This window comes from Canis lupus, chromosome 2 (genome assembly GCF_003254725.2).
Source record: "Canis lupus dingo isolate Sandy chromosome 2, ASM325472v2, whole genome shotgun sequence".
Classification (NCBI taxonomy): Eukaryota; Metazoa; Chordata; class Mammalia; order Carnivora; family Canidae; genus Canis; species Canis lupus.
In genome coordinates, this window is record NC_064244.1 from 2746621 (window position 1) to 2768658 (window position 22038).

At 34.7% G+C, this 22038-nt stretch overlaps 1 protein-coding gene and 1 pseudogene across 29 annotated transcripts in view; both read left to right on the forward strand.

Moving 5' to 3' along the window:
- PARD3 (par-3 family cell polarity regulator) overlaps positions 1–22038 on the forward strand; it is a 651639-nt gene that overhangs the window by 482628 nt on the left and 146973 nt on the right. For 26 of the 29 annotated variants that reach the window (XM_049099647.1, XM_025478491.3, XM_025478472.3 and 23 more), the window contains 2 exons: positions 5932–6042; positions 17875–18117. In XM_049099647.1, coding sequence (XP_048955604.1) covers positions 5932–6042; positions 17875–18117 — 354 coding nt within the window. The remainder of the gene's footprint in view (positions 1–5931; positions 6043–17874; positions 18118–22038) is intronic. The other 3 variants (XM_025478486.3, XM_025478492.3, XM_025478494.3) reach the window with 1 other exon arrangement.
- On the forward strand, positions 15162–15858 carry LOC112679012 (U1 small nuclear ribonucleoprotein C-like; annotated as a pseudogene).

Consider the following 22038-nt stretch of genomic DNA (forward strand, 5'->3'; position numbering starts at 1 on the left):
AAAGTGAACTTCATAGGTCTGGGAATTTCAATTTTTCTAGGAGTATCTGAGTTCAGACCCACTGAGATCTCTTGAGCTAGCTATGAGGTGACCTGAACTCTGTCCCTAGTTTGCAGTGTGACTTGGGGCAGCTCTGCATACCTCTTGGTCCTCAGTTTTTGTTTGTCAAATACAAACATTGACTGATCATTAGTCTTTAGTTTTCAGAAACGTGCACATATACCTTCAGTGTATATGGGTAAGAGTGTGGTAGAGCAATCTACAAAGATACATGGTTAGATTTTTTTTTCAAGCAGAATTTAGAACAGTTTAAGACTTTAAGACAAAAATAAATTCATAATTGTATTAGAGAGTGATGAGTTGAGAGAACTCAAGGCTGACAACTAAGATTGAACCAGAATTAATTGAAAAGATTTTCTAGAGAAACTTGGATCAAAACCATTTAGGAAAAACATGACACAAAATATGATGATAGAGGAATGGTGTTAAAAGCTCATGATTTTGCTTTGATTTGAGTGAACATTGTGTTTCTGAGGCATTGCAGAGAGTTTGATTGGAACATAGAAATAAGACAGGACAAGGTATTCTATTTTGCTGTACTGCAGAATCTTGAATCCAGCTCATTTAACAGCTAATATCTCTCAAAGGTCTTTAGGGTAAATGGCAGCATTGACACAACAGTCAATGGTCAAAGACAGATTAGCACCCTGGCTATACTAACTGTGTCTACAAAGAATACCTGGAGGTTTCAAAAAGAGATATGAGTTTCCAGAGAAAGGAAAAGATTGAATCATGTGATGGTGCAAAAATATAGAAATAAAGGGCAAAATACAGGGCAGGGTATTGAGTTAGATGACCATGTTGACCACTCCAGTGTCGAAGTTCGGTGTTGGGAGAGAACGGATGGTTTCTGGTCACTGATAACTGAATTTGTATTTGAGCAATTTCAGTTCTCTCCCCCAGGCAAGCAGTATCATTTAACCTACCCACTAGGGTAAATAGTAAGGCAAGAATTGTAACAAAGCCTCCTTAGGAATGAAGATCTTGGTAATGAGCAGTGAGAAATACCAACTTTCTAGGTGACATTTCAGTGATTTTTGTTTTTGAAGAAATTCTTATTTTAAAAATTATTCCTCAAAGCTTATAAGATAATTGGTGTTGGGTATTCCGTTCATCTATTTTTAAGTATGGCAGAAGATTTTTAGGACTTCTACTATATCAAGTTTTCAAATATGATACTAGAAAAATCCACTTCATTACACATCCAATTATATTTTTATTTTATTTATAGTAGGATATTGTGTGTTATATCACTCAGCATAATTTTTTCTGAAGGTCTCTAATTTTAGTAGCAATATAATAGTAAGATATTTCAATGTTATTTATATTGCAGGGAGAATTAGGTTAATTTGCTAAAAACTGAAATGATGGTTCAATAGCACGAAATTCTTATCAATAAATTTTTAATGACAGTTATTTCTATATGAAAACAAGAGAATTTTGTTATGATCCTTTGTTTTTTTTGTTTTTTTTTTTCCTTTTTCCTCATTCATCAACAAGTGCATGTTTTGCCCATTATTCTTTACTATAGTAATAAATACGGCCGATCTGGCAGTTGGCAATGATCTCATTTGTAATGCGTCATAGTGAAACCCATTTAGCAGATTACTTGGAGCTTATTTTAGCTGAATGAAAACATTGCTGTATTCTTTATGAAGAAAGCCATATGTTTAAGAAGTGTTAAGAATTGTATTCTGATAAGACAGGTCTCATCCGGCTGTATCTTTCTGTGAAGGAGTCTTCAGGGGCTTGGTGGCATTTTCATTGCGTTTTCTTCATGCAGCCACACTTCTGAAATTGTTCTCTATCAACATCTTCTTAAGCTATTTTTCTTTTTGTCTCCATGTTAGTTTGTTTTATTTTGCTTTTGAGAGAGAGAGAACACATGAGCAGGGGGAAAAGGAGAGAGAGAATCTCAAGCAGACGCCCTGCTGAGTGTGGAGCCTGTCACAGGGCTTGATTTCATGACCCTGAGATCCTGACCTGAGCGGAAATTGGGAGTTTGCTGCTTAACTGACCAAGTTACCTTGGCACCCGTGTCTCCATGTTTTTAAAAAGTCATTCCCTTATGTTAATATATCCTAAGATATGACTAGAAAGTTCTTCCTGAGGAGGTGCAGTCTGACCACTTTCTATTCTAGCATCACATTCATTGGATAGTGGGGCTTTCTGTTTAAACCTGTTGCAGGTGGGCGGTTAGTCAGAAGGCAGTTCCTAAAACTATCCTTTGCTGAAAATGGGTTTTCTTCCTGGACATACCATTATTACCTGATTTTTTTCAGCTTCGCTGTTCTTTGGAAAGTGACCCATTTGAAATTCACCTGTGGCTTTTAAAAGATAATAAATTAAATGTAATTGGTATCTTCCAAGTTTTAAGCTGCTTGCTATTAAATGATTGTTTTCATGTTTTCTTTCATAAGTTGACCCCTGACTTCAGCTGTGACACTGACTTTGCTAGTACATGTGTAGCTAAAATTTTTCAGTAATGTCCCCCCTCTTTGCAGGAAGAATTAAACAACTATAAATTTTTTTTAAAGATTTTATTTATTTATTGACACAGAAGGAGAGAGGCAGAGGCACAGACAGAGGGAGAAGCAGGCTCCATGCAGAGAGCCCAATGTGGGACTCGATCCTGGGTCTCCAGGATCACACCCCAGGCTGCAGGCGGCACCAAACCGCTGTGCCACCAGGGCTGCCCTAAACAACTATAAATTAAGGAAACACTGGAATATGTTGGCAATGAGAGTGAATGAGGGCATAGCTCTGTTCTTTATCTTTTTATGCTCTAGAATGATCGGTATATTTTTTTTCGCCTCTTTATTCTGTCAAAAAATTACAGCTAAGGGACTCATTTTTATCCCAATTATAAAGTAATCTGCTGTGCTTTTTAGGACGGCTTAAAGAAATCACATGATTTATTAACTCAAGTAGGCATTAAAGGAAATGTCCAAATGGTAACCTATAAACATTTTATCTGTCCTTTCTTTGCATTTTAATATCAGTCTTGAATTTATAATTTCAAACGAAAGGTATACTATAACAGTTTGATAATAAATTTTCAAATAATAAAATAGTATGTTTTGGTGATTCAGGGGACAGCCTAGGACACTAATATTTTCATATCAAATAAATGAGAAAAAAATTCAGTTCTTAAATCTGAGTCAAGATTCACTTTTTTATTCTTTTTAATCCTGCATACTTAAAAGTTGAAAGCTCATAGACTGAGATCTAAAACTGAAAGTTTTTCCACAAAGTAGGCTCAAGATCATTTTAAAAAAAATAAAAGATCTAATATAGCTAATTAAGCTCAGTGTTAAGTTTGGGACCAAAAATATTTAAACGGTATTAAAACATGGAAAAGCCAACCACTCTCAGTTTTTTCTCATATTATTAGCTCAAAGGGATGATGTACATGATCTTCCTATAAGATTAAACTATAACTTTTGGTGCAGAGAGACATACAGTTGATCCCTGAACAGCACAGGGGCTGGGGTGCTAAACTCCTGCATAGTTGAAAATCCATGTGTGACTTTTGACTCCCCGTAAACTTAACTAGGAATAGCCAACTATTGACCTGAAGCCTTACTGATAATGTAAATAGTCAACTAACACATATTTTTATGTGTTACATATTATATTCCTACACTAAAGTAAGCTCTTAGAAAAAAGAGAATGTTCTTAAAATCATCATAAGGAAGAGAAAATACATATACAGTGCTGTAGCGTATTTATAAAAAAAAAATCCGGGTATAAGTGGATCTATGTTGTTCAGGGGTCAACTGTGTATCTTGTGTCATGGCATCGTGTTTCTTAACTAGGATATAGGTTTGAATGTAAGTAATCTAGAATATGAACCAGCACAGTCTTTAAAAGCAACACAAAATAGGTCAATGTGGCAACATTGTATCATTGGAGGGATATTGATGAACTGAAAAACTTAATGGTTAAAATGATTTACCTTTAGGAATCCATCTTGCCAGTAAATATCATGTGTTAAGACTTGAACTTACACTTTTCTTAATGTCAGAAATACACTTTATATTTCCAGATGTCTTAGTGTTGCAAAATTTTCAAGATGGAAATACATGGAAGCTTTAATACCATCTACATGCTGATGATGCTCAGATTAATTTGTCCAGCTTCATGCTCTCCCCTGAACCCCCTGTAGATGCTTAATAAATTTTTGTCAAATGAAGGAACATTATGTTTTAAATGTTGGCTCCTGCTGAGATGTATCAGTTTTTTATGTTTGCTCTTTCATTTATTTATTAATTCATTCTATAAAGTTAGTCATTATGCCTCTTAGGCATTATTGATATATTAACAAAAATAAAGGCAAAGTGTTTATTTTTAATGCTTTGTATTTATTAATTTTAAAAGCATTGTACGTATTTTATCCTTTGTGAGAAGTGGTCAGTTCTTAGGGATTTCTTTCCTCTTTTTCTTTTTTGCAATTGCAATGATCTTCCAGTTTCTAGATACCATTACAATTTAAGGATAGATTTGCTTTATAGAAATTAACTTTGTAGGCAGTTTTGAATGCTTTCTAATAATGTAATTTTTAAAGGAAGAGTGATGGTGATATTTTGACTTTTTTTCTATTTTAAGATTTTAAAAACATTATCTTTTATTTATAGACCCCTCTGCAAACAGTGTTACTTTAGTAAATATTCCCATGTACACTTCATGTATAAACCAGTATTTGAAATCAGATTCATGTTAATAGAAGAAAGACCTATGCTACCAACCAGATTATTAATTAAAATACTTCTTTTTTCTTTTACATCAGTTTTGGAATAGCCTTTTTTTTTTTTTTTTTTTTTACTCCTCCTTTCAGTATGATTAATTGTACAGCATAAGCCAGATTCCTACTTTGTCCTCTGAAAGAAATATGCAATATATTTTATATATTTATGAATGCTTAGTTGAGTAACTGCCTATAAAAGATTTTTTTAAAACATCTAGTGACTACATGACTAAGATGAGTATTATTTGAGGGTATGTAGTACGTACATTCCAGGCAACATGCTCTTTTTTAGAGAAAAGCAACAGAGCAAGACAAAGAATTTATAGCAAATCTAGGCTCCTGAGATATTTTGGATGCCAGAATGGAGTATTAGTGTTTTTGTAGAGAGCCTCCAGCTCCGTGGCCATCTGTGAAAGTTTGTGTGGACTGGTTTTTGAATCATGTATCTGTTCCTCATGTTTGTTTTTGATCAGATATAGAGTTTGAAGGCAAAGATGCCACATTCAGCAATTACTTTTCATTGGTTTCCAGAATCGAATTTGATGAGGATGCCTTAAAGCTTTCAACTTCATAAGCTCAAAGTGTTATAGCAATGTAAATTATCCTTTGTACCTTAAACCTTGCAAACATGGCCTTGTTTGTCAGTTTTTAAACTATGATAAATGTTTCCAATAAACCTGACTGAAAATAAAGAAGACTAGTTGTTTATGGAGAGATTATTAAGTAGATGATTGTGAATTCTCATTCTTTAGTCACAAGAGCAACCTATTCTAATGCAGATTTTTGGCCTCTAGCATTTGAGGTTTTCAGCATTCAGTTCTATACATTTAGTAATTGTGCAGTAAGGATTAACTGAAAAGTTGCTTATTTTTGTTTTGCCAAAAGAAAAGTGAGGATTGAGGCCATTTTCAAAAGGGTTGTCTCTGGAGAGTTGCAATTAAAAATGAATCTAATAATGGTGATTGAAAATATTCATAATGGGCAAAAACTAGAGAATTGCAGGAGGCCTTTTGGCCCTCATTTTGAGCAAGCTCGCATTTCATTGAGTACATATGTCTTTGTCACAAAAGAATGAAAACTCATTTTGTATATATTGACAAGTTAGAATTTTTTGTTATCAACAGGTTTGGCAAACATCGAAAAGATGACAAGATTGAGAAAACGGGTAAAATAAAAATACAGGACTCCCTTACGTCAGAAGAGGAGAGGATACGAATGAAGCAGGAACAGGAGAGGTAGACTTCAACCATTTGACTAAACTCACCAGATAGAGCTTTTTGTCCTTTCTACTCTTCTTTCTTTTTCTTTTTCTTTTTTTTTTTTTTCCCTAATATGAAGAATTTATTCTCAAAAGGAGTTTTTAGTTTTTTGGTGTCAGTCCAAATATTGATGGTTGTGGGATTAATGTAAAGAAAGATTAAAAAAAAACACTGTATATTTATTTGAGGCATTAAAGTGAATTTAATGGTTAAGATCTTTGCCTAACAGATAGTAGGGCATATTAAATGAATTAAATAAACGTTAAGACTAAATTTATGATCACATTTAAAATCACAAAGAAATATTTACAAAGTTCCATTTCATTTATGTATCAGTATATAGTATTTTTATATACTGATAAAAATAATTATAATTATAATTATAATTATAATTATAATTTTTAAGACTATTTCTCTGGAAATAAAACTTTGAATTTTTATAGTTCACTTAAAATATTTTTATCTATAATAAGAATTGAGAAGGCTTTTGTGCTATGTTGTCTTCCTCTCAAACCTCATGTTTGTTTCTTTTTTTTTCTACTTCCCTATCATATTTTATGACATTTTCCACTTAAACTTGATTGCATCTTTTCCAGAAAATTTGTTATCTGTTGTTGAGCCATTCCATTGTAAGAACCCCAAGACCACGAAATGAATGAAAAATTACTTTAAGCAGATAATCGAAAACCATTTTTATAAGTGATTAGAATTTCTCTTGTAATTCCCAGGGGATGAGAAAGCTGCCTCGCACTTCTGTTATTAGAGTTTACAGGCTCGCAGGGCGTTCCTCCGTATCTTCATTTGGCAGTTTCAGAGCTGCCACAGCAAGAGACCCTCTACCTGTTGTATTTTTAATAACCTGGGGAATGAGGAAGTTTCTGGTGCCTTGATGAAGGCTAAAAGACTCAATATTGTCCATAACTAACATGAGAATCCAGCAGCTTCACTTCCAGATTCTCACTAACAATTCTAGAGTCGAGGCCCTTTTGAGTCTTGCGCTTAACGAATGAAAGAACTAGAAAGAATATTCTATCGTGGTTTTCTTTCGAAGAGATTAATGTTTGGATATTTTTCCATTCATCCTCTCCCTCGTTTGAGGCTTTAGGCTAGGATAGTTACTCTGATTCTCTTGGCTTTTCAGAGTATTAAATATGTAAATGGGAGAAACAGGGACTTAATTTGTGATGCAAGTCTGGGTTTATTCTTCTGGTTCTTCCCCAAATTTTTGTTTTTTTGAATCCTTCCATTTTCTTGCTTTCTAGGACTCTTTCTAATCCTCACCAATTTTGGGATCCCTAAACTCATGAATAAGCTCACTGTTGTCAGGACAGGACACACAGTATTCCTTAGTGTGTGCAATATGGCATTTAATTGCTCAGTGCTGTAAACTTCCATCCTAAGAGACTGTAGAAGAGAAGTGTATACCAGCTAAATGAATGTCCTCAGATTTATCCACAGGCAAATACGTGGTTTAGTTGGAGAACAATCTAAGCGATACAGACATTTTACTTCTTCCCTATCTTGATGCGAACCACAGGGGATAGCTTCATTAGTCCTGTACGGTTGTCCATATTTGCAATATTCTTTTCTTGCAGTTTAAGATGATTACTGTGTTTCAATGCAGAATTCTCTCAACACTTTCCAAGATACTTGTTATAATGCATAGTCAAGTTTTGCAGCCAAACAATGATTTTTACATAATGGTTTCACTTGTATTATTAATTTGCCTAAGGCACAGTTCACTTTCAGTTTTGCTTTTAATCTCCATCTCTGTACCTCTAATGATGCAATACTTCTGGGAACTAGGTTGGTCATAATGAATTTACAATGTACAGGAGGCCTAGAATAAAAATCTTTTAGGGTCAAGGAACAGTGAATGGTCCATTAAAAAAATCAATTAGCTTCATAATTTAAGAAAACTATTATTCTCTGACTTTCTATTTCAGTAACAGTTTTTACAAGTATGTTTTATTTAAATTTGTGGATCTTGTAATAAAGCGAGTGAATGCATGAGACATACTGAATTACATAAGTGAAGTTTGTTTAGTATTTGTTATTTGGCTAGAGCAAATCCTTCCCTTCTTTGTGCGTCCTCCTTTCTGTTCTGTCTGTTGGCATTGGTGGTGCTTTGTTTGAGAATGGAATTGCAGATTCTTTGGGAAGAATTTGGGTGGAGGACTAGATAAAAATGAAAAAACACTGCTTATATTCTCAACATAGCTTTTGCTTCACTGTGGATTAGTAGAGAAGCACCTCCTTTAACATTCTTTACCACTGTTGCTATTTGAGTTCCCAAAATTATTTTGGCTCACTTCATATAAAAATAGAAAACTTGACATCCCCTGGTTATTAATTATGACATGTCCATATATAAAAATATTTTTGTCTATATGTATCCATGAAGCCTGACTATGACTGAAAATATAAATATGGAACAAGTGAAAGGACAATGAATATAATTTAAAATGTGTTTTCCTACCAGGTTAAGATCTATTTGGATAGTGAAAGTAAATTAGATTCTTCTGAGCATGGGTCTGAGACTTCATCCTTGCTAACATCCTCCTCTTTCCTTCCACTTACTGCCATCCCTTGGAGGTAGGGTCTTGTATAAATACTGTCCACATAGGAGAAGTGAATGAGGAAGACCCCAGCATGGATGTGTCCTCTGACTCTGCGAGTCCTGCCCTGCCAACACCCTGAGCCTGCTTGCCTGGGCTCTCTTCCTGAGAGACAAGGAGTATGGGTAAAATTAGCTGGTCCTGTGATGTGCTATTTTGACTTCTAGCTCCAGACTCCAAACGTAGGTATCTTAGCCTTTCAGAGATGCTATTGGCCACTTTTGGGCTAGGTGGGGAAATGAAGGCGAGTGATGGATATTTGCAGCTGAGGTATGAATTCAGCGCTTTACTGCCCTTACTAGTTTGTCTCTGAGGCGTGCCCAGAGACAAAGCCTCTGTTGTTTCTTTTCCACCACAAAAAAGGATTGGACTCCAAAATAGAACATATTTAATTCAATGACCTGTGTCACTTCAGGCCCACTTAGCTACCATTATCTTGACCAAGAATCCAAAGTAATGTTTGGCTTTCTATTGAATTTTTGCTCCCCTGGTATCTCTACTTGGGTGCTAAAGGTTGATATATAGGCAGTGTGGTGTGGGAGTTTCCCAAACAGTGGCTAACAGGAGAAAAAGGGTTCCATGTACAAATGTGTTTGAGAAACACTTGGTTAAGCCAATTTATGCATATTTCTTTACTCCATTATTTCTCAAACCCTACTTTTGTTAATAGACTTTGTGAGTCACGAAGATATGAATAGAGATTCATCATGTCCTAAGTTTTTTGTTCACAGAACATCCCCCTTCACTTGTTGTTTTCCATGATATGCCAGCATCTCTCAGGATTCGGTCCCTGGGAAATCTTGGTGGCAAGTGAAGGCCATTGGCTCCTGAGTTAGCCATTTCAAGCTCACTCATCTGACTGGCTGTGGAACATCAGGTTGATTGTTTCATAGAATCAGGAGCAAATGTTGAGCAGTGTTTGCAACGTGCCTCCACATTATGGCTTCTGTTTTGTGTGCTTATAAATCTTATTCCTGAACTTTCATTTTCTGCTTTCTCTTTCCTCCATGTTTCTCGCCTGTTGAAAGCATATACTTTTTAAAGGTTTGATTATAATGTATTCTAGTTCTAAATCCATAGAAAATTTGAAAGAAAAACCATAAATTTAAAAATTCTCAATCAAAATTCTCAATATCACAAAAAGGTTAAAATCCCACTTAAAATTATGACTGTTTTCAAGGTAAGAAATGGGGTTAAATATTGTCCCTCTTGGAAATTCAGCATAGATGCCAAATTGTAAGCTTGAATACTGAGAGGTGGCAGTTGTTAGATTTACATGGCAGGGTAAGCTGAAGGACTGATGAGTTGAGCCACGCAGCTTCCAAAGGCCACCACTTGCGGCATTTTGCGGGGCAGATGCAGCATTCATTCAGTTGACCACAGACTGCTATTACATTGAACCATTGCTTCCAGTTATCTTGCAGTTTAAATTTCATTCTGCCCTACCTTTAGGTTTTATTTGATAAATGTCTGTAATACTGATTTTTAGAGATCCAGGAACTTTATTCCCAGAATGAAGCTTCTGGATGACAGTGCAATAGGTTGGGGGTTGAATGTTTCCCAAAAGAGTTAATTGCAAGGCCCTAAACATTGTTTTGAAGATATTTAACAACTATCTAATGTGTAGCAATCCAAAATTCATTTTAATTTTTTCTGGTAAACTAATATTAGTATATTTTATCTTCTGTAGACATTTACAGCATTTTTTTTTTTTTATTAACATCACTAAAGGTCAATTTTGGTTTCTTGGAGTATTCTAAAAAATGCATCATGGTTATTCCATGTATTGACGTTTTGTAACTTTGGAGGTAAAATATTTGGGATATAACTAATTTAAGTACACCATAGATTTCCATCCTGAGGAATGGATCACTCAATAGCGATCCTCATGCCTGTACCTTTTCTGGATATACAAAGACCATACTTCATATCCATAAAACAGTTATTTTCATCTTACTCTACTGCAATTAGTGCTAAAAGCCATTTATTGTAAAAGCGAAAATCCTAATGAACAGAAATGTTACAAGAAGTCTTATGTGTTTTATCTTCATCATGCATCATCCATTTTAATTACAGAAAAGGGTGGTGAATACTGTGACAAGAGTCTAGAATTAAAATCATTAATTGATGTCAAGCTGAAGAGAGACTGTTAGCATGAATTTAGTGACAGCAGGAAAGAAATTAACCTTATTACTTTATTTAGTATATTACATTATTTTGTGTATTGTTGTCTATGCAGGTTCAAGGCAATTTCATTATCATAATGGAAAGTACTTTTTTTTAACAAAAGGAAGAGGTACAGATATTATGTTTGAACATAACAAATTGACATAAATTCTTCACTTGTTAAAAGTCTCACAAAGTTTTTAAAGTTTTAATTTTTTTTTTTTTTTACGTATCAAGAATAGGGAAGCAGTGCGTGATGATGTTGCTCATCTACATCAGTCACTACAGCTGTCTGCCATCATTTAGACCTCAGAATAGTTCTCTTGTTTATAAGTACGAAGGACTGTCTGAAATGCTTAAAGCAATAGACATTTATTTCTTTGGCTAAATTTTGGGCTAATCAGTTACTTCTGTCATTGCTGAAGTTTGGCCCAAGATAAATTGGTTGGTTAATGCTAAACAACAACCTGACTGTTCAAAAAACGAATGGCTCTTACATCTTAGAGATAATTTGTGACCTCAGGGTCATGATAAAAGAATAGAGGGGGTGTCCTTTTAATAGCATTGACCATCTGGAACTATTAAAGGCTGAACTGCAGTGTACTCAACTGTCTTTTTTTAAAGTTTCCTTAAGAAACTATATTATTTTTCTTGAGACACCCAAAATATTTTCTCATCTGAGTCAAATATTTCTTTTCTAATTAAATCTCTCTAGAAAGAATGAAAACATATTAATATGTGTTCCAGAGTCCCTTTTCTCACTTTAGAGTAAACAAGACATTCAAATATAAAAGTACATATTAAAGACAATCATTGATATCTTTTGTTAATCTATGAATTGTCACTAAAATTCACAAAAAAACATAGTGCATTCTTGGCTTTAAAAATCTACCTTTCAGTGCCATTCATATAGCAGCAAGCTTTATTAGCAATAATTCCTAGACTGAACTTTTTAAAAAGTTTTAAATGCACATTGGTCCAACCTGGTTACCAAATTCATTCTCCTGTTGCAGCTCAAGCCCCACTTCCTGGGCCACAGGCAGGCTGTAGTGGCATTCTGAAGTTTTTAGCACAACGGTGAGCCAGTGAGCCCCCAGAGAGAGAAGGGGGACTCAAACAGCTTTCATGGCTTTGAGCATAAACTCATTGGTGGTGATAAGATAAACAATAAAAATATACATTTTTATGTTATTGGAGCTTAGAAAAAAATTAATGCTTTTAGTAGATAACACTGTAATGTGTATTGGATTCAATGATTAATGGCAATTAGTAATAGTGTACAAATTTGGGTAAAAGGAAGCAGATGAGAGCTGGGCTTTATGAACAGTACCTCATGCTGCCGAGCACTTCTTCTGAGCAATTGACTTGTTAGAAATTGACTCCCAAAATGAAGATTAGTTTCTGTGTATTTAGAACAAAAAAGAACATTCAGTTCCAGGATCCATCAATAATAAATTGAAATTATTGTGCAAGAAATTTGGGAAGATTATTTAGGTTTCATGCTTCCCTTGAGAAGAGAATGTTCATATTCTTTTGTCCTGATGGCTTCTTTTCTTAACAGAGCTGCATTTTCCAACATAAGTAAGTTAAATTTTCTTCACTTTTAGTGACCTGAGGTTCAATTACCATAGAGTTCACTCACTTATAAACCAATCTGTTATTCCTCTTGATTTGGGGGGGTCCTCCAAATTCAGAGATTTTGGCTTTATTTCTGTTGTAGTCTTTCAAATTTCTACAGGTTCCCAAACTTCAAAACTTATGTGAATGCCCAGTCACTCCGTAGTGAGGTGATTCTCTGAAGGTGAGCAAATATAGTGGTAAAGTGCAGTATCAGATGAGTGATCATAATTGAGCTTCAAATTAATATCCCATTGAATCGAAGAAAGAAGTCATTTTTCTCTTCAATAGTTTTTCTGGTTGAATACAGTCAAAAAGACAGTATGATGGAAAGAATACAATGATCTCTGAACTTATCTGAACTTTCCATCATGAATATCCTGTATTTAGTGTTATATAAATACTTTTATAATAACATCCTTGACTGTCATAATCACTCCTAGGTGAATAAGTAGATTATAATAAGAAATCTAGTATAAATTTAGCTAACTTTGACATTAGAATTTGCCTCGTTATTTTTCTGATGGGTATTCTTTCTGCGGGACTTACATTTATTAGAGTCTAGTACTTTTTTTTTTTTTTTTTTTTTTTTTTTTTAGAATCTAGAACTCTTCCTGATAAAAATTTTCTAACTTTTCAGTAGGCCCTTATGAATTAAGAAAATTATGGGTCCTCAACGCAGGAAATAATGTCCTTCTCAGGAGGTTTTGGGAAGATGTGAAACATTTTTTCTTGCCGACATGGCTGAGGACACTGCTTGATGACGTGGCTGGAACCAGTTGTGCAAGAAGTCTTGCACAATAACAAATTAGCCTTTCTCAAATGTCATTGGACCCCTGTAGAGGAACATTGAGCTAGGTGAATTAACTACTTCCATTTTATAGCTGGGAAATAAAAGAAATTAGAAACAATTTACCTGGCAGGCCCAAAATGTGGATAAACAAGACTAGCTTCATGATGATAAGAGGCTTGATGTAAGAGTTCTTGATGTAAGAAGAAAGCAAGGGAGAAAAATGCACACTTTGCTTGCAGTGGTATCTGACAATTTTCCAGCTTTTTAAAAATCTTTTTATTTTGAAATGATTTTAGATTTATAGGAAGTTACAAAGATGGTACCATTCATCCAGTTTCCACCAACTGTTAAAACGTACATGGTGATAGTACAATATCAAAACCAGGAAATTGGCATTGCTACCATGTGTGTGTTTAGTTGTGTCATCTAATCATGTGTGTCATTTTGAGAATGCTATATCAATGAAATCTTACAATACCTGACCTTTTGAGATTGACTTTTTTTCCACCTAGCATAATGCCCCTGAAATCAATTCCAGTTGCTGTGTGTATCAATAGTCTATTTGTATTGCTGAGTAGTACTCTGTGATAAGGATGTACTTTGGTTTATTTGACCACCTGTTGTCACATATTTTGGTTATTTCCAGTTTTTGAATATTAGAAACAAAGTGTCTATGGACATTTGTGTATGGGTCTTTGTCTAGACTTAAGTTTCTATTTCTTTGGGATAAATGTCCAGAAGAGTAATTGCTAAGTGGAACCATAAGTGTATGTCTGGTTTTATGAGAAACTGCTAGACTGTTTTCCACAGTGGTTGTACCATTTTACATTTCCAACAGTAATGTATGGCAGGTGCAGTTTCTTTGCATCCTTGTGAGCATTTGATATTATCACTTTTTTATTTTAGCTGTGCAGTAATAGCTCATTGTGGTCTTAATTTGCATTTCCCTAATGGCTGGTGATGTAGAAAATCGTTCATGTACTTGCTATCAATACAACTTTTCAAAGAAATATTGCTTCATGTCTTTTGCTCTTCTAATTGGATTTTCTCATTGCTGCATTTTAAGTGTTCTTTACCTATTCTGGACTTGAATTCTTTGTCAAATATGTGGTTTGCAAATATTTTCTCTCTGTACTTACCCTTTTTTTTTTTTTTTTTTAGGATTACTTATTTATTTATTCATGAGAGGCAGAGAGAGGCAGAGACATAGGCAAAGGGAGAATCAGGACCCTAGGATCACAGCCTGAGCCAAAGGCAGATGCTCAACCACTGAGCCACCCAGGCTTTTCTCATCCTCTTAATAGAGTCTTTTGGAAAGGAAATAAGGAAATGCTTTTAGTTTTGATGACATTCAGTTTTCTGTCTTTTCTTTATGAATGATGCTTTGATACCATTTTTAGATATTATTCCGCTCGTGTTAGGTCCTAAAGATTTTCTTCTAAAGTATTATAATATTACATTTTCACATTTAAATCTGTAATTCATTTTGGATTGATTTTTGTATAAGGTATGATGTGTAAATTCAGGGGGTTTGTTTTGTTTTGTTTTGTTTTGTTTTGTTTCTGTTTTTGGCCTGGGACATTTATTTGTTCCAGCACTGTTTGTTGAAAAGAATGCTTTATTTCATTGAATTGCTTTTGCATAATTAAGAAAAATCAGTTGACCTTACTTGGCTATTTTTGGGTTCTTTCTTCTGTTCTATTGATCTGTGTGTCCATCTGTAGATTCCACACAGTGTTGATGACCATGGCTATGTTCCAAGTCTCAGAATCAGGAAGTGTGGTTTTCCAGTTTATTTTTCTTTTTTATAATTGTTTAGCTACTCTATCCTTTGCCTTTCCATATAAATTTAAAAATAATCTCCTTTCGGGGACGGAGTGGCCAATGGCCTGCAGAGCAACATGCCTAAGTTTTATTGAGACTACTGCGACACATACCTCACCCATGACTCTCCATCTGTGAGAAAGACACACTGCAGTGGTAGGAAACACAAAGAGAATGTGAAAGACTACTATCAGAAATGGATAGAAGAGCAGGCTCAGAGCCTGATCAACAAAACAACCACTGCATTTCAACAAGGAAAGATACCTCCTACTCCATTCTCTGTTCCTCCTCCTGCAGGGGCAATTATCCCACCTCCCCCCAGTCTCCTGTGTCCTCCTCGCCCTGGTATGATGCCAGCCCCCCATATGGGGGGCCCTCCCATGATGCCAATGATGGGCCCTCCTCCTCCTGGAATGCTGCCAGTGGGACCTGCTCCTGGAATGAGGCCACCTATGGGAGGCCACATGCCAGTGATGCCTGGGTCCCCAATGATGAGACCTCTTGCCCGTCCCATGATGGTGCCTACTTGGCCCAGAGTGACTCGACCAGACAGACAAGGAGAGACAGGAACCTCTTTATATTAATTTTATATTACTTGTTCTACTTCACCAGGAGATCATGGTGCTGTGACTCTGGGTGTTTTCTAACAGCATGACAAGGAAGACTTGCTTCCCTTTCCTATCAAAGAGAGAATAGTTTTTGCAGGGGAGTAGTGGGACAAAAAAAAAAAAAAAAAAGGCAATTTTCATTTGTATTGTGAAATGTGAAAATAAAATTGTCAACTGTTTTAGTTAAAAAAAAAAAATCTCTATCTACAGGAATCTTTCTGGGGTTTTTATACGATTCTGTTAAACCTGGATATCAACTTGGGGAGAATTGACTTCTTTACTCTGTTGAGTCTTTGATTCATAATCCCCATAAATCTCTCCATTTTTTAGATCTGTGATTTCATTCATCAGCATTGTATAGTTTTTAGCATATGAGTCTTGTCCATATTTTGTTTGATTGATATCTATATGTTTATATCTATCTATAAAAAACCCTTCAGTTTATATCTGTTTATTCCATTTTTTATGCTTATAAATGGTATTCTTAATTTCAGCATCCATGTTCATTGACAACATATAGAAATACAATGGATTTTGTTTCTTGATTCTGTATGTTGTTACTTTGCTGAACTTGATCTTTAGTTCTAGAAGACTTTTATAGATTCCTTGGGGTTTTCTATGGATGTAGACCTGCAATGACATCATTATGTCATCCACAAATAAGAATGGTTTTATCTCTTTTAATTTTTCCAGTCTGTATACCACCCATGTCTTTTTCTAGGCTGATGGCATTTTTTAGAATTTCCAGCCCTCTGGGAGAGGAGACATTTCTGCCCTTTCCTAATCTTAAGCTTCAGCTTTTCTCCATGATGTATGATGTTACTAACAGATTTTTTTGTAGATGCTTTTTATCAAGTTTAGCAAGTTAGTTATAATTATTAGTTTTTTGGAGAGCTTCTGTCATGATGGGTGTTGAATTTTGTCAGATATTTTTTCTGCATCAGTTAATATGATCATGTGATTTTCTTCTTTAGCCTGTTAATTTGTTGGATTACATTGCCTTTTTGAATATTGAATCAGCCTTGAATTCCTGCAATAAGCATCACTTGTTCATGATTTTATATAGTGCTCAGTTCTATTTGGTGATATTTTTGTTAAGGATTTTTGTTTCTACATTCATGAAAGATATTGGCTCTTAGTTTTGTTTTGCTTTTTAATTTTTTATCCTGTCTTCATCAGACTTTTGTATCTTTTCCATATTCTTTTGAATATATACTTATACGTCATTTATGCTAGCAAATATGAAAAGAGCAAATAACTTTGCAATAAAATGTTAAACTCAGTCTAACATTTTGCTTTATATACATAAGACTTCACTTTTAAGTACACAGTTAAATTTATAAGTATGTAATGGAAATACTTTGCCAACAAAAAATCATTAAAATTCTATTGAGGGTTGTTTAATTATTTTTAGATAGCTAAGATCAAGTTAAGATATGAATTATATCAATATATTATAGGTTGAAAAGACCTTTCTACCAAGTAGCTCTCAACAAAATCTTAGGAAATATTTAAACAATCTTCAGTAAAAGTGGTTATTTAAGATCTGTTTCTTAGTTATAACACAGATAAGTTTTATTTCATGATTTGATTGGATGCATGCCTTCTAGTCCATCTCAGGATTTGCCAGTTCTGTATACATCAACTAAAATCAAAACTGGTGTCATTAAACAAAGATCTTCTTTTGCCATTAATAGAGAATTATGGTGTGGATTCATGTTTAGGCTTCCTAATATGTTGAATGTGTATGTTATATTTATAAGGAGTAAGATATATACAGTATGTACCCGCATATAAATATATACATATATAGTAGGTATGTGTGTGTAACTTTAAAAAAAAATCACTTTTTAAAAAAAAAACATGAGTAAGACCCACATGGATATCTAAAGCTATCTGTTCCTGGTGAATTTCTAAAACTAATTAATGAGTGGCAATTAAGATGTAAATCATGACTATTATCTTATTTTCAAGAACAAAAGCTATTTGAAGTTATTACTTTGGAGCATCCATGATATTACCTTGACAATCTAAAATGACTTTAACATTGTTTATACCATCAATCTTCTTATAGCTGCATGAAATAAAATGTATTTTACAACATATTTTGATGAATGTTTCTATATGCAGCTCTTAGAAAAAGCATAGTTTCTCTTGTTTCAACTTTATTCTAATTTTACAGGATACAAGCCAAAACTCGTGAATTTAGAGAGCGACAAGCTCGAGAGCGTGACTATGCTGAAATCCAAGATTTTCATCGGACATTGGGTTGTAACGATGAGTTGATGTATGGGGGAATGTCTTCCTATGAAGGTTCTATGGCGCTCAACACCAGACCCCAGAGCCCAAGAGAAGGGCATACGATGGATGCTTTGTATGCCCAAGTGAAGAAACCACGGAATTCCAAACCTTCATCTGTAGACAGGTAGGCTCCAGGAGCAATCGAGGTATTGCTTCCAAATCAACTTTTATATAGTTTTTGACAAGGGAGTGGATTGTTCATCAATTCTCAAACCAGGACTGCCTTTTATTAATGGCCTTTAGAAAGCCGTTGTGTCTAAAAGTATTGAGTTTACACAAATCGAAGCTTAATGGAAAGAAGAGCAGAGGTTTTGATAGCTTTTCTAATGATTCCAACATATTTCGTCTTGTTCTTAAAATCACTTTAGACTGGAGAACTAAACTATAGTTTGTAGCTCAAATAAAAAGCAAACTTGAAACTATAGCTTTTTTACTTAAGCTGCATTTCCTTTTGTTGCTAACAGAGCCTCTAGTTATGGTAATTAAATAGATGGAGAGTGGCATGATTTGTTTGAATTATGATTTACTTAAAGGGCTGTTTTTTTTGGTGACATGATTTTCTATTATAAAAAAATTAGTGAATGAGATGTATAATATAACCAGTCTCCAAATTGGTTGTTAATAGCCACAGATCATAGGTGTGATTATGGATATTAATAGAGCACAAAGGAGTGAAATGTTGACTCTCTACTAATGACTACATATTTATTTCAAAATTTAACTGAGTATATGGCAATGTATTTATTAGTGGCTATATATTTATTTCAAATTCTGAAACATTTTAAAAACATAGTTTTCTAACTTGCCATTTGTATGTTCAAACACCTTATAAAGTTTAGTTCATGAAGAAAATAATTCTCATTTATTTTTATCTGAAACATAAGCATGTTGTCATAAACAATATACTAATCTCATCATATATTATAATGGTCTTATAATCATTGCTCTCTAGAGGAGCTAGGCTTTGAATGTTCGAACTAGGTTTCACCTAAGAGGTGTGGTTCTCAAACTTTGGCTTGCATCAGAATCACCTGGAGGGCTTCTTTGACCACAGATTGCTGAACCTTTCCCTAGAATTTTGATTCAGCAGGCCTACAAAGGAGTGGAGCCTAGAGTTTGCAGTTCTAACAAGTTTTGTTTTTTGAGGCTAATGCTGCTGGTCTCTGGTGCTGCACTTTATGAACCCCTACAGAACTAGAGAGGCGTTGGAATTAGTTTGTCTCTAGCACCAATGTGTTAACTTGGCTGCTATGTTTTCCAAACAGTCTATGTTTTAGTTATTTATTTCCAGCTATTTTTTAATAGAGGTTTGCAAATGTTAACAGATAACCTTCAGGCAAACCCAGAGGAAGCATTTTAAAAGGTAGCAAAAGGAGGTAGGCCTTAAGGTAAAACTCTAGTCAGTTTTCCTTTCTCTTCTTTCCTTTCCTTTCCTCTTTTCTCTTTTCTTTCTTTCTTTCTTTCTTTCTTTCTTTCTTTCTTTCTTTCTTTCTTTCTTTCTTTCTTTCTCTTCTTTTGCTGGGTTTTAGATTATCTTTATTAGGAAAATCTGTTTGATGTTGACTGTAATGAGTAAGTAATATAAGTTAATATTTAAATTCCTTTGGCGTGATCACCTAGAAAGTACAAAGTGCTTGTTAACTAACATTGATGTGTCAGGACTCAAAGAATAAGGTCATTATCAGTAACAGTGTTTTCATAAGAAACTTCTTACTTGGTTTTTGTTCTATTTGTGAAAGCTTCTTGTAGAAGGTCAAATAGCACTTGAAGGCCTTGACTTGTCCCATTGAGAGTGGTTTTCTTAGGAGAAAGGACAGCACAAACATTGGCATTGCCCGTTAGTAACTTTTGGAAGAACTAAAAGAAAATTAATATTGTATTGATCACTGATAAAAAATTTTAAACATTCCCAGTTCCTCCCACATCTGGTTTGAAAATCTGGTAAGTAATGGATGTGCTTGTAGTGGTTGTTCACCTGGCTTCGAAATCCTACCTGTCATGAGGGACAGGAGTCCACAGGGATCTCTCCAGCCCCTGAGGGCCAGAATCAGTTGTTTAAATCCCAATTTAAAACCCCAGAGCCCTGCAAGAGTCTAAATCTCCCCTGACAATTTCTGCAGATTTTCAAAAGGACTTATGTGCTCAGAGCACCATCTGCTACTGGACTCAGGCATCCTGCCTATGCTCTTGGCTCTGCACTGTGCTGAGCCCACACTGAAACTCAGCCTCCTAAACTAATTTCTTTCGAAACCCCACTTGCCAGAACATTTCTGAGGAGACTTTTGTCTTGGGGATGAGTTGTACCAGGCAGTGAACAGCTCAAAAATCACATCATAGACATTGCTATATTCAAAATTCCCCTCAGCCTCACTCAAGCATGTCCTAGACAGCTATGTACCACTGGGGACCTTCAGTTCTATGCATCTGAGCTCCCCAAAGGGTGATTGGACTAGAGGATTTCTAAGGCACTGCCCACTCAAGAGAAAGAGACACTTTATTTTTTCTTTAAAAGGGATCACAGGAACTTTATAGATTTCTGTAATTCTTACTTTTACAGAGAACAAGATGTCCATCAAACAATGATATTAGTAATACAAAAAGTTGAGAGTTATCACACCTGTAAAGTGCTCACTTACCAACCTGTCACCAAATATGAATTTGGCTTGGAAATAACAGTATCACCTCTGCTGTCCTTTTCTGTCAGGGAGAAAGTGGTGGAAAAGTGGCTCTCAGACTTAGTAGTAATAGAGACCCTTTAAAGGACAATGTCTTGATACTGCCTACAGAATTAAATAGTTTTGATTATAATGTTACTTAAATATGTATAAAAATAAAATAGGGCTAAACTCCTTCTGTTTACAGCCATTATACAACTATAAAACCAAACATCTTTACAAATTAAATACAAACAAAACGACAAAACCATTACATTCAAATGAATAGCATTAATTTAATGTGGCCAATAATGTGTTTTAAAATCTAAACTCTTAGACAAATCATTAATATGGTGGTGGCTGCTCTTTGGCAAGTTCATTTGAGTTTGCGCACCTACCCACACAGGCCAAGGGCTGACTCCATTCCCACATCCTTTTCTCAGTAAGATTTCTGCAGTTCTTTTGCATGTTTGCACCCAGCTACCTTTGGCCTATATGTCACATCGATGCATCATTTACATGTGAAGTCCAACTTGCTCTAGTATCAGTAACTTGAGACAAAAAAAATGTCATTTCTTGGTGACTTCATGTTTGTGAACTTAAATTCAGACAGTGAAATAACACACTAATAAGATAATCTAGAAATGTTTATATTAAAAAGTAATCATTCAAATGAAAACAAAACACTTAACACTCCTCAGAGTGTATCTCCTGTATGAAGAATATAACCAATAAAGAAACTAACATCAGTTAATTAAATTTCACCAAAATTTGCAACTGGTGAACTGGTGCAACTTTATTCAAATTTTGGACTTCATGGGAGCATAGGTATTCAGTTGACCATCTGTTTCTGGGATTTTCATTGTTTGGTAAGAAAGCAGTATTCTGAATTTCATTGCTTAATCATTTTGATTGATCTTATAGTCAGAAACATGCATCCGTTAGGCCCACATGGAAATAGCCAGGGCTAATTCATTAAGTGCTGTGAATTTGATGTCAAAATAGGATACTTTCTCAATTTCCACATATTATTTATAAAATGCTTTTTTTAATAGGGTCCCTTCATACTATGTCTAGAAATATTTACATGCTGGTTTAATTTGATGGACATATGAACTATTGCCTGACTGTATATGTTGGTCCCAGCGTCATTGTTTACTACTTTTTATTAACGATCTGGGTAACATTTTGACTTCTCATATTGGGTTGATGCTAAAGAGAAGCCACCCCTCCCTTCTGTTTTATGTGAATAACAAGGTTTGAACTGATAAAAACATTGGTGTGCTTATATTTTATCCTGATTATAACCAGAGACCTCAAGGATTTAGCTATGTAAATAATTCATAACTCTATATTTCTTTGGCAAGACTGTATTTCCTACTTGATTATTA